This window comes from Saprolegnia parasitica (genome assembly GCF_000151545.1).
Source record: "Saprolegnia parasitica CBS 223.65 unplaced genomic scaffold supercont2.77, whole genome shotgun sequence".
NCBI classification, from domain to species: Eukaryota; Oomycota; class Saprolegniomycetes; order Saprolegniales; family Saprolegniaceae; genus Saprolegnia; species Saprolegnia parasitica.
The window spans coordinates 93,638-107,756 of NW_012156471.1; the positions used below are offsets into that span (position 1 = coordinate 93,638).

Here is a 14,119-nt window from a genome sequence, read left to right on the forward strand (position 1 = left end):
ATCACGAGCTTGGGACTGGTCGAGTTGACATCCGAGACAGCGAGCAGCTGCTGCACGTACGGCGAGTTGCACCTAGAATCATCGCTGTTGAGATCATTCCAAAACCAAGGTGATACTGCTGCATGGTCTCCATCTCGTGGATGATTGCTTGGGCGGAGGACACGTCGGCAGGCGTTTTGATGGCGACGACACGACCGTTGTACGTGCCCTTGTACACGGTGCCATAGATTGGACTAGATTGGTCCATCTCTATGTCCGTGGCCAGCACCTAGCGGCATCTATGGTAAAGAAAGATCATTTTTAGGAAACTGATGTGTACGCTGGGGATGTCACGGTGCGCAGCGGTCTGGAGCATCGTCGCAAGGCGTCGGTGGCCCATTTGGACGGCCAGAATCACCGGCGTCACGCCCGCCTAAACAACAACAATATTGTCATCGTCGGCAGCTTTGTGTTGTACCGCATTTCGGACGTCAACGTTGATGCTGGACGATCGCAAAAGCGCCGCCAACGTCTTGTGGTCGTTGGTTTGTACAGCGAGATGCAGAGGAGAGTCGCCCGCCTACGCCGTTCCAGCATCGCTTCAATGCTCAAGAGACGAGTCAAAACAGATACCTCGTTCGCGGCGTTATATTGACTGTCGTCGGCCAGCAGCGTTCGCTCTTGACTGGCGTCGTTGACGTACACAGCTTGGACACGCGCCTACAGCATGCATAGGTATGGACATGTGTCATCCAAAATAACTTGTACGTTTGCGCTTTGAGTGCCCTCAGGTCGATCCACCGAGCTCTACATCGTAGGTCGTGAGAAATGATTGGTGAACAACTTGTAATCGTACCTTCAAAGCTTCGAGGCCGACGTCGAGGCGGTCGCGAACCTGCTGGATGAGTTTGTTTAGCTTCGCCTCCGAGTTACAGAGGCTCGTGCGAATAAGGTCTCGCAACCCCTCCGAGGTGATGACGCGGTCGACGAGTTGGTCTAGCAGAGTCTCGGAGAGCTGCGGAACCTACGAAGGCTTGCAGAAGAATGCACTGGATTCTGCCGAGTACCTTTTGCTTGGTCGATTTTTCGGCTTGTAGCAGGGTGTTGATGACGACTGGATTGGTCGCCAGCATCAACGGCGTCTTGCCCGTCTAGGAATCACGTCATCCTAGAGCTTTATGTGTGGTGAGATGGCGATACCTTGTCCTTGGCAAAGACATTGACGTCGACGTCCAAAAGGTACTTGACCACACTGTCGTAGGCCTTCTCGGCCGCAATGTGGAGTGGTGTCCGCCCCATCTAGTTCAAACGAGATAGGAGTTTACGGAATCCAATCACAGACAACATTGTCTACCGCGTCGCTCGCATCGACGTTGACGCCACACTGGACGATTTGGTGAACGACGATCATGTTCCCGCTAATAGCAGCTGCATGCAGCAGCGTCGATCCATCCTAACATCGCAATGACGCATGATGGATACGAATCAATCAAGAGGGTACTTGAGAAATGACGTGGGGGCTGGCGTTGGCACGAAGGAGACATTGGACAACGTCAGCGTGGCCACTGGTCGCAGCGACAAAAAGAGGTGATTCCCCATTCTACACCCGTGGAAAATCAAAACAATCGAAACCAAGTAGTAGAGTGTACGTGGTTGGTCACGTCAATGCCGTTCTCGTCCTTGGTTTCTTGGAGCAGCATCGCGAGGATGGACATATGACCCTTTGCAGCCGCCATATGCCACGCTGTCTCGCCTTTCTGGATCAAACCAAGATGATATTGCCCTTCAAGCTCAAAAATACATGCCTCGTTGGCCAGTGAGCAGCTCACGCCGAGACGCAGGAGCTGAGCCACTGTGCTGCCGTCGTTGGTAGAGGCTGCGTGGCGCATTGCGGTGCCCAATACCGGCCTTGAAGCACATAGATTCTGTACCACACTGTCAATATTCTCGGCAAAACGAAGTCGATATCCCACCGTGTCGACGAGGTCGAGGGACGCGCCCGCCTCGTACAGCGTTTGAGCTGCCTCTGCGGTGCCACAGGTGATGGCGACTGCGAGAGCTGTGCGACCCGTCTATTCCATCGCAAATGACGTGAGAATGCCGGACAAGAAGTCGATTTATGGAAATACCGCGTCTTTGGCATCGATCTGGAGGTTTGGTTTTTGCAGCAACACGCTTGAAGCAGCGAGAAACGCTTGAAGCAGTGACAGATCCTGCGTTGCCACGACCAAGTGCAGCAATGGTGTCTCAGACTACAATCACATTCGTCGTATCCACCGAGAGTGAATCATTTTTAAGAGAGATATGTACACTGTCACGGAGGTTGACGTGAAAAAAGTTGTTTTGGAGAATGCGCGTGGCGTCAGGAATGCGCTTTTCGCGCAGTGCGTCAAAGAGCTACGATACAGAGATCGCATAGACGCGACGGACGAATGTGATGGACCATATGTACTACCTGGTCTTCGTCTTGTATGCGAGGGTAGTGACGCAAAAGCTGTGCGATTGGATCGTTCAAACCGCGTGCTGCTGCGACCTGAAGCGGTGTGTGGCCATCCTACAAATATTTTTATTGATGTGCCTGTGTAGATCCCTAGTAGCACGTTCCGTGCCAGCACCGAACGAGAACTTGCTGACATGGAGAGTGGTGCATGTACGTACCCTGTTTTTGGCATCCATTTTGGCGCCATGTTCCAAGAGGAGATAGGCCATGGCTGGCTGATTGCCATGAGCCGCTCGGTGCAGTGGTGCATAACCAATCTACAGCAATACACACTTGAAATCAACGCCAACGAAAAGACAAAAACATACCACGTCGCACGGTTCCAACTTGGCGCCTTTTTCAAGCAAGAGGCGAACGACGTCCAATTGACCATTGTAAGCAGCGTAGTGCAATGGCGTTTGAAAATTCTACTCCACAATATGAATGGAAAACAATTCATGTATGTATAGAGATCCAGCGCACGTTCTCTATGCAGTTGACGTTGACACCTTTGTTGAGAAGCGAGATGACGTTAGCCAAGGTGCCATATCCTGCAGCACTGATAAGCGCGTTCTACAAATATGACCATCTCCGCATCCTCGCAGGTCGCCTGGTCGTCGTACTACCTCGTCGCTCGTTGGCATCTTCTGTCGCCGTCGGTTTGAAAACTGATGGCTTTCCTCTTTTCATTGGCTTCTTTTGAACCAATCCACGCTCGGCAGCACAACCGGACGACGTCATATCTTTTCGGATACGCAAACCAAGTCGAAGCAGGATCCGCGTGTGAAAAGCAGGCGTGCAGCAAAAGTGCATAACTGCGTCCTACGCAACGACGAGTCGGTCGAAGGAGCAGAGACTGGTGCAACTGGCGCCCGTCTATCGCTGCGAGGGATCGCTCTAGAGTCTTTAGAAACGCCGAGTTCTTTCGACTTGGTCCATCCAAAACAACAAAATGGGCTCCAAGAACCCTTCCAGAGGTAGAGCAGTCTGTACTGATACCGTCGTGATCAACGCCCGCGAACAATATAACACCACATTGTCGCGGAGCCACGTTATGATGACAACATGCAGCTCGAGCGCTGTCTCGATCGCCGCCAGCGACGACGCGGCCGAGTGCATATGATGGAGCGTGGTTGCCAGCACCGATTCGGGAATTGAACCGGCGACCCACGCACGCGCCACCGCACGGACCACGACCTTCATGTCCAGCTCAAACGCCAGCGCCATCGCCGACGCGAGCTCGATCGACCGCAAGGCTGCACGCGGCGGCGACGCAAGGTGCGTCAGCAGCAACGACACCACCTCGGGCGCACGCAGCGAACCCAGTGCCAGATTGTGCTCGGGCAGTGCGAGCTTGCCGCGGACCAAGAGCAGTTGCTTGTGGACATCCGAGGCCGAGACAACGGTCAGCGCGCAGTCGCCAGCGTCCGAGGCAAGACCAGCCTGCGACACAAACCACCGATGCGCTTCGGGCACGAGCTCCAAGACGTTGGAGGCCGCGAGGAGTGCGTCGCGCTGGACCTGGAGGATCGACGGCGCAAACGGCTCCAGCTCGAGGCGGAGGAAGAGCGAGTACATGGCGCGGGCTGCGTGCACAAACCGGCTCCGAGCGACGTAAAAGCTGTAGAGGAGACGGTACAAGGCAGACGCGCTCTGCGACGACTTGGCCGGCGACACGTGCGCGTGGGTGTTGGCGGCTTGCCACAGCAGCAACTCTTCGACTTGCGCCTCAAACGCGCCCCAGCGCACCTCACAGACGACGTCGACGCGGCCAGCGTCACAGAGCTGCACGACGCAGTCGCCGTAGAGCATACGAGCCTTGTGTTAGATCGTCATCTTGTAGACATCATCGGTGCCTTATCGAACCATGCGCTGCAAGCTTGGCCGATATACACTGGGTACTCAGTCTCTGGTCAGGAGGTCTATTGAGACAACAGAGGCCAAGGACCTGCGTCCATGCGCGCATCGAGGTTGCGATGATCTTGCGCGGCTGCGGCCGGCCATATCGTCTCCTGGTTCTACGCAGTCGTCGCGTGAGTCATTCCGTAGAGTTTATTGGAGATGGATGACCGATTCCGCCAAGAACCGTCGATACACGTCCTCTCGCGCGAGCACGTGCATGTCCTGGCCCGCTCCGTCGCAGACCGTGCACGCTTTAACCTTGGCGCCGCCTTCCGGCGCACGGGCGACGATGGCTACAAGCGTCGTTGCATCAAGCCATGACGTCTAGCCCGAATGCCATCGTCATGCCATGACGACGCCGACCACGGACGTGGACAGGCGGCGAGCAATCAACGCTGTCAACGCTGTCGCAGAGCATCACCCACTTCTGCATCACCACGACCTTCCGCAGCATACAGGTCGCCGTACGCCGCAGCCATGCGCCTTGGCTTTCTTCCGCAGGTCGACGTCCATCAAGCCGCGGTAGGCGCTGGCGCGAAGCCTTGATGTGGAAAAATGATTCGCCGCTTTTGATTGGTCGAAAAGACGATAAAATGTCATCAACAACCGGACATATATCCGGATACACAGGATCTCCACAAATATCGGCACATGCTGAATCCAATGGCATATCCGGACGTCATGCCGCAAGGAGGTGCCACAACGAAACGAGCAAGCGGCAGAGCAAAGCGGCAGCGCGGCCAGAACGACGGCGCTGCAGTCGCCTTGCCCAGCACAGCCAGCACGATGCGACCGACATGACGTGGAAGCGACTTGCTTTGACCAACGCGATGCCATCCCATGGTCTCGGAAAGGCGGGCCATCTGGCTGGCGCATTAGGCTCAGACGCCACCTCGGCTAGTACGTCGCATGGAACGGGGTGATTCGATGTCTTTAGACAGGTTGGTAGTACGCAGGAGACAGAGTGCATAGCGCTCATCCAGCGGCGGCGATGGCAGCCAGGTTTGGTGATTCGTACCAAGGGCCGAAACAGGTAGGAGGCCATTGCCATGCGCAGAGCTACGTTGGACGACGTGTAGCTAGCGAGATTGCGATCGTCGCGCGAGGCGTCTTGATAGTTTCAAGCGTGCAGTCTGTAGCGACAAGACGACAGCAGTCCATCGAAGCGTCTGCAAAGCACTTGGCCCATGGACATAGTACGACACTAGCGCTTGGTGCATGCCAAGCAGCATCGAGTACGAGGCAGATCGCCAAGGCAGCGAGCTGCGCTCGATACTAGCCGAGGACAAACGCGCCGTGACCGAAGCAGTTTGGTTAATAAATCATCGATCTCGCTTCGAGGCTTGTCCCACCAAGTCTTTCTAATCGTGTCCTTATTGTTGCATGTGCCAACGACGACTGCATCGCGATGGCGGGATCCAAGAGCTTGATGGCATGGAGTGGCGCCGTCTGCCCGGAACGGTACTCCGGGGCACAACAAAAGTGGAGCCCGGGCGCGAACCACGGGCGCTTCCTTGCGGCGCGGTAGACCCTTGGTGCAACGGCCCGCGGTTGCCATGGACCAGGAACACCTCCTGCTGACCGCAGGATTGGCTGCTTGGTGGCAATCGCCTTGTTGAGACCCAGTGAGCATCCAGCTGCTGCGTTGACCGTGCTACCTGCGAGGCCAATCTCGCGCCGTTTACGACATGAATGAATTTGTCCACACTAATGTGCATCGACTAGATACCGTTGGTTTGGTCATCGCCCCTGAAAGTGCTAGCTTGGGATGCTATAGTAGAGAGACAAAGCCAGCAACGAGCTTCCGTCCCTCGTAGGGGTAGGTCTCTTCTGTACCTGGATCGGCATTTGGATGTACAAGCTGTCAAGAGTGTCAACTCAAAAGCACTCTTTTGGTTTGGAATTTTGGGACTTCTGGTTTTTTTAGCAGTTGTGGAATGGTTTGTAGTACGTAGGATGGAAAATGCACCAACCCAGATAAAGTTGTGAAGCGTTTTTGGACACGTGTACTGAACGATTGAGACGAAATGTTGTACAAACGTGTAGTACGCTTCAAAATACAAAAGTCAGCAGCGTTGCACTAGGGCTCTTCGTTGATCGACTCGAGCATCTTCGTCGGCGTCGTCGGTGGGCGGTCGAGGGGGTCGGCGTGAGGTCGTCGTCATCGTCGTCGCACGCGTCATCAACCTCGGGATCGTCAAGATCGTCAAGGCGCTTGGCGAGGTACTTGACAATCTGCTTGGCCGTCGGGCGCGTCGATGGCTCGTGCGTCCAGCAGGCCGTCGCGAGCTTCCAGAGCCAGCGCGGGCAGTCGTGGCCGAGATCCGGACGCAGACCGTTGTCGCGAATCTTCTGCACGAGGTTTCTGTCGCCTAGAAGCGCGCCGTACGGCTCGTTGCCTGTCGCCAACTCGGACAATACGATGCCAAACGAGTAAATGTCGGCGGCTGTCCCATACGCTTGTTCGGTGCTAGTCGACGAGGCACGAAGCACTTCGGGGGCTATCCAGAGCGGCGTGCCAACGTGCATCGTCATGTTCCGCTTCACGGTCGGTGCCGTGCCAAAGTCGCCGAGCTTGATGCCATGGATGGACGAGAGAAAGATGTTCAAACTCTTGACGTCGCGGTGCACCTTGCCGAGGCTGTGGATAACGTCGAGTGCGTTTGCCACCGCCCACGCCACCTGCATTGCCGTTATCTCAATTTCCACATGCTCGCATTTGCCCTTGTTGACGTGGTGCTGGAAGACGACGCCTTGGTCCATGAGCTCGAGCACCATATATATCATTGGAGGTATGCAATAAATAGAGTCGCATGTCGTCTACCGGTACTCCAAGTGACGCAACGCCGTCGGCCAAGGTGAGGCAAAGTCGCTAATGTGTACTACTTGGCACTCGCATGGCGTTCAGGATAGTCTGGACACATATTATTTCCGATAGGTTGAGCTTTGAAACCCCCAAAACATTGACAAGGGATCGATCGACGAGACAATCGATTTCGATGGACCAAAATTCCACCTGCCAGCCATTCGTTTCGACGATTCAGTTTTGGAGCCCCTTAATGTACTATATGTTTTCCACACGCAATCCCGCCACGTTCAAATCAAAAGTGTTCAAAAATGGTCATGTACAATCAAAATGGGTGCTAGAGCGACGACAGCGATGACTTTACGCGGCCTACACACGATCGTTGGCCAATTGCATGATGGATACGTACTACCTCGGTTCCGTGTGCTTCCTCAATCGTCGCTAGGCCGGCCATCACCAAACGCTTTCCTGGGACGCTCTTGCCATCCCGATGCGCCACGAGTGTAGTGATAATATCGTCGGCTGTCGGGCGCTTGGATGGATCGTGTTCCAGGCACTGGTCTGCAAGCGCTTGGAGCCAAGGCTCGCAAGTGGCGCTCATTTTCGGACGCAGCGTGCCATCGCGCACATGGTTGCGAATGTTTCTTGTGTCGTCGACGTCGGCATACGGCTTTTCGCGCGTGTCGAGCTCGGTGAGGACGACGCCAAACGAGTAAATGTCTGCGGGCGGACCATACTACCGGCCATTGCCGCCGTTACCGACGCGAACGACTTCGGGGGCGTCCCAGAGCGGCGTGCCAGGGTTCGACGTCAGCAAACCATTGTTGAGCGTCCGCGCCGAGCCGAGATCCGCGAGTCGAATGTAGTGCGTCGTCGAGAGAAAAATGTTGAGGCTCTTGATATCCCGGTGCACCTTCCCGAGGGCGTGCAAATCTTTCAGCGCGTAGGCGAGCACAAGGGCCACCTCGATTGTCGAAACTTGCAGCGGCACATCGAGACCCGAGCGGATCTTCTTGAGCGTATCGTCGAGGTCCCCGCCGTCCATGTACTCGATGACCATCGTCGGGCTGTACAGCTTGTCGCCGTTGGGCCGCGAAAGGAGAGCCGTCGTCGAGCCATTGTCGAGGATCGCGATGAGCGGCTGCACGTACGGCGACGTACACCTACCCCGTCATCGTATCCATTTTCAAGTTGAGGATAATGGAGGTACGTTTGCATCTCGTTGACTTCGTTGCGCATTTGTTCCATGAGCCGGGGCAAGGCATACCGCACACCCTTGAGCACGACCATCTTGTCCTTGTACGTGGCCTTGTAGATGTCAACGTCGCGTTGCCGCGCGATGCGCTCGACGATCGTCACGTCATCGGCAGCCGCCTCCAGCATATGCATAGTAAAAGCGTTGCTACGTGAAAGGGCGAGATACCAGCGTCGGAGGACGTGGGTACATGCGCTCGTAGAGAATTTGGGCCATCTCGCGACGCCCGTGCTGGACCGCAGCGGCCAAGACCGTCATCTTGTTCTACAGAGCACTCAATGAGTACGCTGTTGTAGCTACTGCGAATCAAGTACTACCGGCAACGGCACCCAAACGTCAGCGCCAGCGTCGAGAAGAAGCTCGGCAACAGCATCACGCCCAGCCACCACGGCGCGCGCAAGGACCGTGTAGCCCTCCTAAGAGATCATTTCATTGTAGAGTTCATCGAGTGAGAGTCAGAGAGTAATACCTGATCACGTTGGTTGATTGCAGTTCCAGGAGCCTTGAGGAGAGCGAGCAGCATCGTCGAGTCAAGTCGCGTGGCAGCGACATGTAACACCGAGGACCCATCCTAAACAACTCGATAAACATACACAAGACACGACAACACTCGGACCGGCAGAGGGATCGAGGCGGTGGCGCCGACAGAGAGGAGCAACGCTGCAACCTCGACTCGGTTGGTCTGAACGGCAAGGGCAAGTGCTGTGTATCCTTCCTACATCAATGCCAATCAAAACACAGCCCATCATTCCATGCCATGCAGGGAAACTACCTCGTTGATAGCGTCGATATTGGTACTCGGACTGGCCAGTAGCATGCCCAGCAGCGCCATCGACCCGCTTTTCGCAGTGATGTGCAGTGGCGACGGACCGCTCTACTCGTGCAGAACGACGATTGTACTTGATACTTAGAGAGATTGGTACCGTCGATGTGCCTTGCACGGCGTTTGGAAACGAGCGCAACAGGTCCAGCACGACATGCACCTTGTCGCGCGCAACCGCGTCCACCAGTACCTTTTGGCACATCTACACAAGACAATATTGAGCACCCTCCAGTGGTTTTGTATGCACGAACAACCTCGTGACAAAACTTTGAGACTTGGAGCGCCGACCGCAGTAGGCTCACGTTGTCGTTCTCCATGGCCATCGACAGAAGCGCAAGCAGAAGCTTCTTGTTGTTTTCTCCAGTGACGGCGGCCACGACGGATTCCTATTGCATGTACTTTGAGAGAAGAGCGTGCTTTAGGTCTACGCACTTGGTCAAGGTCGGTCAGGATGGGGACGCCTTCACGTAAAAGCTCAGTCGCGGTCGCCCAGTTATGCGCCGAGATGGCCTCCGACAGCGTGTCTTTCTACTCATTTCCTCATCAACCTTTGTCGCTTCTTGGCCATTGTCGTACCTTGCTTTGAATCGCATGCTCGAGGCGAGTGCGCTCGGTCTGGATGGCCTTTTTACCAGCCAACAACTGCTCGAGGACGTCGCCCGAGGCCAAGTCCAAGGCTGTCTTGCGGCTCTAAAAGCATAGTTTCGTCAATGCATTCGAGGACTGTCTTTGGTAGCATGGACAATATGGATGTACCGTATTGCGCAGGAGGAGATGGGTTTGCGCTGCCAGTAACTCTGCGCGAGCCGCCGTCAGAGCTGTGTACGGCAAGTTGGTGTTGTCGGTTGCAGTCGACGCGGGTAGAAGTTTGGCGAGGAGTGTCGTGACGACGGCGGCGTGGCCGCTGGCCGCCGCCAATTGCAGCGCGGTCTCTCCCTTTTAAATAGAGCAACTACAATGTATGCAATATGAATGCTGTAAGTTCTAACCTCGTTTGAAAGTGTTGGGCTGATGCCGAGAGACAGAAGCTGATCCACGAAGGTCACGTCGTTGGCAGAGGTTGCTTGAAGAAAGAGGTTCTTGACCACGCATGAGTTTTCAGCTTGGGCTCGAGTCGTCTAATACAAGTTGTTAGCTACTGAAGCACGATGCAAGCGTGTACCTTGTCGTTGACATTGAGGTTGGGCTTTTCCAAGAGCGTTTGGAGCAACGGTCGATCTTGCGCCTCGAGAACGAGCAGCACCAAGGACGAGCCGTTCTAGCCATTGGTTTTGAGCCACTCAATAATCGAAATAGAGGCCCGTACGATGTCGCGAAGGTTGGGATCAATGGTCTCTTGCGCAAGGATTCTCGCTGCATCGGCAAAGCGCTTCTCATCGAGGGCTTTAAAGAGCTGCGCAGAGACGACGTTGCGTCATCACAGAAATGGAAACACGCAACTATGTAGTACCATATTTCCTGGGTTGCGAAGAGAGTCTTGCAATAGCGCAATGACGTTGACATGACCATATTTTTCCGCAAGCACGAGCGGCGTATCGCCATCCTACAAGAGAAAGAATGTTGTTGGAATCTCTCTCGCAGCGCGTTGCTTGAAAAGAATATGAACGTACCTTGTCTTCGTCGTCGATGGCCGCGCCTTTCTCAAGCAAAAGGCGGACGATCTCCAAATGACCTTTGAAAGCCGCAAAGTACAATGGTGTATAACCACTCTACACCAAGAATCACGTGATAAAACACACTCGTGAGTGATGAACGCAAATCACACAACGTACGATCTCCTTGGCGTCGATGGCCGCGCCTTTCTCCAGCAAAAGACGAACGATCTCCAAATGACCATGGGAAGCAGCAAAGTGCAAAGGTGTTGAACCATTCTACACCAATGAACATATCAATAATCTCCATGGATCATCGATGTATATAGATTTCACGTACCTCGTCTTTGCAGTTGACGTCGACGCCGTTGTCGAGATAGAATTGGACATCAGCCAACTTGCCCTCTTTTGCAGCGTTGCGAAGCGCTTCCTATATCGTCGCATCCGCGTCCTTGAGCCTCCATCGTATCGATGGACGGCCGGTACCTCTTTCTTCTCCTGCGGCTTCGCAAAAAAAACATTTTGCCAACTGACGCCGATTCTCCCCCTTCTCATTGGCTGCTTTATATCCAATCACATCACAACGCTTCACCTGCCGACGTCCTTCAGATGATATCTGGCCGAAGGACAGTGAAAACCTACCGTATGCATGGGCTAATCGCATCACGATTTCTTTAATCTTTGTCCGTTTTCGCTGATTTTTTTTTGTTCGATGGAGAGTTTTGTGGGTGTTTTAACTCGTCGTCCGATCTGAAAAAGGAATAGAAATGAGCACGTCGTGGCCGTTCTATTTCTACCATTAATATGGCATTTTCCTATGCCGCCTGTAAAAAAGATGAATAAAATACACTCTGATTTTTTCACCTCTTGATTGAAAAATGCGAAACGTTTTAATCAATTCTGCATAAAATAATATAGTAATTGCTATGAATTGCATAAAAAATCGTGAGGTTTCTGAGTCATTATTATTATTCGCACTTTTTAAAATTGCTGTGGGAGCTGATCCATCTGCCCTTTATATGCTTCTCAAAAAATTTAATTCTCACGAGCCAGCACTTGACCTCAAACGTGCACATTTGGACGGTATGCTCCTTCAGTTCTTCTCGGATTGAGAAACGGACGACGTACGTGCGCGCACAGCAGGGAGACGCGCGCACGTACATTTTTAGATTCGTCTAATTCGCAAAAATGACGAAACTGCATGAAAAAAAGTGACGACTGCTGCGATTTGCCCATGCATACGGTATCAGTCATTAATATGCTTTTAACGGACAGCACTCTGGGCTGCACAGTGGCCTGGACATTCTAGCGGACTGGGAGCCGTCAAATTGTCTTTCATGGATTTTTATTTTCCTCTCTAGGAATAGAATAACTTGATATTTGTATGGATTATTTTGAATTAAGCATAAGCGACGTGTGATTCACACGTCGCTTCACACGGTGTGAAGAGAATTCAGCGGCTGCTTGTCCGCTAAAATTCTTGGCCAATCACAGGCCGAAGAAACGCAGGAAAAGGGCGGCGTTTCTGCCAATGAGCGTAGTGTCCGAGCCAAACGAGCATGCGAGCGACCGCGAACTGCGCTTGGGGTCCACGGGTGGGCCATCCGTCGTGTCGGTGTGCTTGCGTTGCAGCTGGTCGCTCGGCCACGTCATGGAGCGCTACTTCAAGTACGAGCAAGCTGGCGACCAGTTCGTAGGACGCGCCGTGTCTAGGCTACCCATCAACAGCGCCAACTTTGCCGTTGCGCCTCCTCATTTTGTCGACAACAACACCCCGACGATTGCAGCGCAAGTCGCACGTGTCTTTTCCGGCCTCGCCAAATCCTCGACCATGGTTGGTATTGCTCATCTACTGCTCGCGAGCCTTGTGTACCACTACGATGACCTTGCCTCCAACGGATTCGCCTCTCTCGTCGATTCTATTCACGGGCCCCACGATCCGCGCGTCGCTCGCGCCGCTATTGACCCCGCGCAACGACGCGACGATGCTTGTGACGGGTGTGCTGCCATACGTCGAGATCTACCAAACGGAGAAGTATCGCACGCGTCGCACATCGCAGCTGGAGATTTCCAGCATTTACAACCAACCTCCTCTTTCGGCTCTCCAAGGCAGGCAAAACTCATTTGGATAGCGGTGCATAACACTTTCAAGTTTACCAGTACATGTCAATGCCTGTGATGTCTTCGTCATAGCGTACTTTTTCTTTATACTGCACAAGCACGCTGCCACGTCATGGAGGCTTTTTGGAAAATCAGATGCCAAGGGCTTTTCACGGAGGCCTGTCCGTTAAATTCCAATCACAATTCACTCTACCCATGTACAGTGATGTACAGTGGTGGTCAAATTAATCGCCGCACTTGGCCGGTTGATAGATATCTCCTGTAGGAATAAATATATATATTGAAGATAATTTATTAGACGAATATCGGATTATAGAGAATCGATGAGTGTCCATCACGCATGTTGTAACAGCTTATACTATTGCCTTTCACAATGTATCGAATGTCGTAGTTTATAGAGCCAGGGTCAGAGCCACATGATTTGGGCAATTGGCCAATCACAGGCGTTTTCGTTTGGACCTGCAAGTGCGGCAATTACTGTAATTTGACCACCACTGTAGTACCCCCGATAACGTTAAGAGCATTGGGACCAGTGGCACGTCTTGCTACAACCTCTCGTACGAATCTTGAGCACACCTTGTTCCATCCCGTAGAATCCCTCCATGCAGCTTTCGTATGCATATGACATATTGTACATCATACCACGTGTAAGAAAAGTCGTATCAGGTATTGAAAAGAAGAAGAGATCAGTAGACTAGACGCGAACGACTGCATCGAGCGCCTTTACATACCGAAAGTGCGCTTCCACCTTGGTCGCGAGCGCCTTGGCTTGCGCCGTCAACGCTGGCACTTGCATCGCCGACGCCAAGAGCGTATCCAACAGCGCCATCGGCAGCCACGAGGTGTGGACTGACGTACTAGAACTGCCAAACGAGTCGATCGTCAATGGCTCGGTCGCAGGCACAAGTGCGTCCGCCGTCGACAGCGCATCGTCCAGCGCACCGTGCTTGAGCAGAAGCGAGAGCAGCTGCGGCCCGTCGGTCGCCACCACACTGTCGCGGAGCCACGTTGGGATCGCAACGCGCAGCTCGAGCGCCGTCTCGATGGCCGCCAGCGACAACGACGCCGAGTGCATGTGATGGAGCGTGGTTGCCAGCACCGATTCGGGAATTGAACCGGCGACCCACGCACGCGCGACCGCACGGACCACGACCTTCATGTC

General features: G+C 53.8%; 3 protein-coding genes across 3 annotated transcripts in view; all 3 read right to left on the reverse strand.

Annotated features, from left to right (window-relative positions):
- The window catches only part of SPRG_21123 (TKL protein kinase), a gene marked incomplete at both ends in the record, with an annotated part of 5,505 nt that extends 1,235 nt beyond the window's left edge, over nt 1-4,270 (reverse strand). The window contains 20 exons of the mRNA XM_012351282.1: nt 17-72; nt 117-268; nt 320-412; nt 458-559; nt 613-699; nt 748-786; nt 836-1,003; nt 1,047-1,130; nt 1,180-1,278; nt 1,334-1,432; nt 1,481-1,579; nt 1,629-1,736; nt 1,953-2,051; nt 2,109-2,231; nt 2,290-2,376; nt 2,435-2,533; nt 2,638-2,736; nt 2,788-2,886; nt 2,942-3,031; nt 3,524-4,270. Of these exons, the coding sequence (XP_012206672.1) occupies nt 17-72; nt 117-268; nt 320-412; nt 458-559; nt 613-699; nt 748-786; nt 836-1,003; nt 1,047-1,130; nt 1,180-1,278; nt 1,334-1,432; nt 1,481-1,579; nt 1,629-1,736; nt 1,953-2,051; nt 2,109-2,231; nt 2,290-2,376; nt 2,435-2,533; nt 2,638-2,736; nt 2,788-2,886; nt 2,942-3,031; nt 3,524-4,270 (2,629 nt within the window). The remainder of the gene's footprint in view (nt 1-16; nt 73-116; nt 269-319; nt 413-457; nt 560-612; nt 700-747; nt 787-835; nt 1,004-1,046; nt 1,131-1,179; nt 1,279-1,333; nt 1,433-1,480; nt 1,580-1,628; nt 1,737-1,952; nt 2,052-2,108; nt 2,232-2,289; nt 2,377-2,434; nt 2,534-2,637; nt 2,737-2,787; nt 2,887-2,941; nt 3,032-3,523) is intronic.
- Nucleotides 4,271-6,440: 2,170 nt separating this feature from the next.
- Nucleotides 6,441-9,567, reverse strand: SPRG_12267 (TKL protein kinase; the record flags this gene model as incomplete). The annotated part of the gene is made up of 12 exons (XM_012351257.1): nt 6,441-6,470; nt 6,548-7,126; nt 7,795-7,886; nt 7,926-8,329; nt 8,377-8,540; nt 8,590-8,685; nt 8,739-8,837; nt 8,891-8,992; nt 9,038-9,136; nt 9,194-9,295; nt 9,345-9,446; nt 9,499-9,567. The coding sequence occupies 12 exons, from the start codon at nt 9,565-9,567 to the stop codon at nt 6,441-6,443; spliced, it is 1,938 nt and encodes a 645-aa protein (XP_012206647.1).
- A 4,084-nt stretch (nt 9,568-13,651) lies between these two features.
- The window catches only part of SPRG_22297 (hypothetical protein), a gene marked incomplete at both ends in the record, with an annotated part of 4,126 nt that continues 3,658 nt past the window's right edge, over nt 13,652-14,119 (reverse strand). The window contains one exon of the mRNA XM_012351285.1: nt 13,652-14,110. Within this exon, the coding sequence (XP_012206675.1) occupies nt 13,652-14,110 (459 nt within the window). The remainder of the gene's footprint in view (nt 14,111-14,119) is intronic.